The sequence below is a fragment of the Centruroides sculpturatus genome, unplaced genomic scaffold (genome assembly GCF_000671375.1).
Source record: "Centruroides sculpturatus isolate CEXI.00-Female unplaced genomic scaffold, Cexi_2.0 scaffold1280, whole genome shotgun sequence".
Lineage (NCBI taxonomy): Eukaryota > Metazoa > Arthropoda > Arachnida > Scorpiones > Buthidae > Centruroides > Centruroides sculpturatus.
In genome coordinates, this window is record NW_019385451.1 from 114,896 (window position 1) to 116,922 (window position 2,027).

General features: G+C 31.7%; 1 protein-coding gene across 1 annotated transcript in view; it reads left to right on the top strand.

Annotated features, from left to right (window-relative positions):
- The first annotated feature begins 1,473 nt into the window (after positions 1-1,473).
- Positions 1,474-2,027, top strand: part of LOC111639129 (WD repeat domain phosphoinositide-interacting protein 4-like) — an 8,514-nt gene continuing 7,960 nt past the window's right edge. The window contains exon 1 of the mRNA XM_023384911.1: positions 1,474-1,550. Within this exon, the coding sequence (XP_023240679.1) occupies positions 1,474-1,550 (77 nt within the window). The remainder of the gene's footprint in view (positions 1,551-2,027) is intronic.

The window sequence follows — 2,027 nt, forward strand, 5'->3', positions numbered from 1 at the left end:
AATTTGTCTAAAATTGTTGCAATGCAGTATTCATTAGCTATTGATAGACCTTTGTAATTTTACCTTTGGTAGTAACAGTGTTTAAATTAATTACATTCATTCTGTTAATGACTTTGATATAATATTTTGCAACAAACTACCTTCAATCCCCCATATTAATAAAACTATTAGAAGTCTCACCATTTTTATAGTCTATGGAGTGCTGCACTGAGATAGGCTATGGAGATGTTCTTGGGTCTCCATTTTTCATGAACTTTCAATCTATCATTGTTTACTTATGTACTCTAGTGCTGCAGCCTCTTTATTGTATAAGGTGTCTTCTGAGTTATACAAAATTTACATTTTTTTAACTAACTTTGCAATCTCTTTTTTACGTTTTCTACTTCTGAGACAAGGAAAAGGCTGGACTTTCCAGTTTTTGAACAGTAAATTGTGGTTTTTGATCATGTTCTACTTTTTAAGTACTTGATGATTTCCCCTTGGATAATATTTTAATTATCCTTGCATGTGATACATGAAATTTTTCATATTTGTCAGTCCTGAGATACCAATTTAACATTATTATGCACTCATTCTTGCCTTTATTATGTACTCATTCTATTACCATGCTTTAGGTCATCTCAAGAATTTAGAACATTTACTTTTTATTGATTTTAAATATTTTAAGAATAAGTGCAGAAAAATACTTTATTCCAAAAATTTCATCGTTTAATGCAATGTATACTGTATTTGCATATTTTTTTGTATTTTACCATATTTTGTTTATTGTATTTTTCTGTATTTCATTTAATCTCTTTTCTTGTATATTTTAACACTTTGTATCATATTTTATATATTTTGAACCTTACTCTATATATACTGTCTTTTTATTTATTTTCTGTTTAATTAGACACTTTTATTGGGTTTTTCATTATTATGGGGTAATAATTGAGTGTCTTCAGACTGTACTTGTATACTTAAAGAATTATAAAAAGATATTAAAACTTAAATTTTTACGAAAACAATAATAACTAAAACCTTAAAATTGTTGGTTTGTTTCACTCCTTAACTGCCTTTTATCAGAGACAAAGAACCAAGGAAACTCAGAGCAGAAAAATATTCTTTTTATTTTTCAAAACAATGCAAATAACACTTTTAATTTAAAAATTAACACTATTAATTTAAATAGTGGAATGGAAATAGAGGGTGCATAGTGGGATATCATGTAAAATAAATATTTGCATAAAGATGAATGTCAGTTGATAAATGTAAAAAAGGTTAGTTATAAGTTTGTATTAATGTCATTGAAATTTGTAAACTTTAAGATTGTATATTTTTGTTTTTACAGCCTGATGATTAATATATTACTAATGTAAGATAGCAGAAATTCCTATATTAGAAATAGGCTTTAATAATAACATTTCGCGAATTACGCAACAATTGCTGTTCTTAGCTACCTGAGAAAATCTCCCGTTACATTTTCTCGAAAGCAACATGACGCTTTCTCGTGAACTATTAACCTCTGCACGGCCGAAATCGCCCGTGAATATCACCAGAGACGGTCGAAAAGAGTCAGTCACCGCCATTCCTCTAGATCAGTGATGGGCAAACTTTTTAAAGAGCGGGCCAAAGGAAAAGAAGAAAACTTTAGCCGGGCCAATATAATGGTAACCTAGCACTGCATCTGAAAATCCAGGTGGCGCTATAAAAACATGTGCAGGCCGTCTGCCATATTTCTTTTTCTCTCTTTCAGCTACGCTACGCACGACGAGTGGATGTTCTGTACCGAAGCATACTTGTAACCGATCGAGCTTTTACTCAATAAGTGTAAAACAAAATTTTGTACATGATTGTAAATAAACTTTCATGGTGAGATATAAAGCTTCGGTTATTTTATATAATCAACGAACACTCAAGTTAAGTGGTGCATCAACCACCACAGCCTGTATTCTTTTTTACTCGTCAGATTAGGAATAATGTCGCGCGGGCCGGATAGAACATTTCAGGGGGCCGCATCTGGCCCGCGGGCCGTAGTTTGCCCATCACTG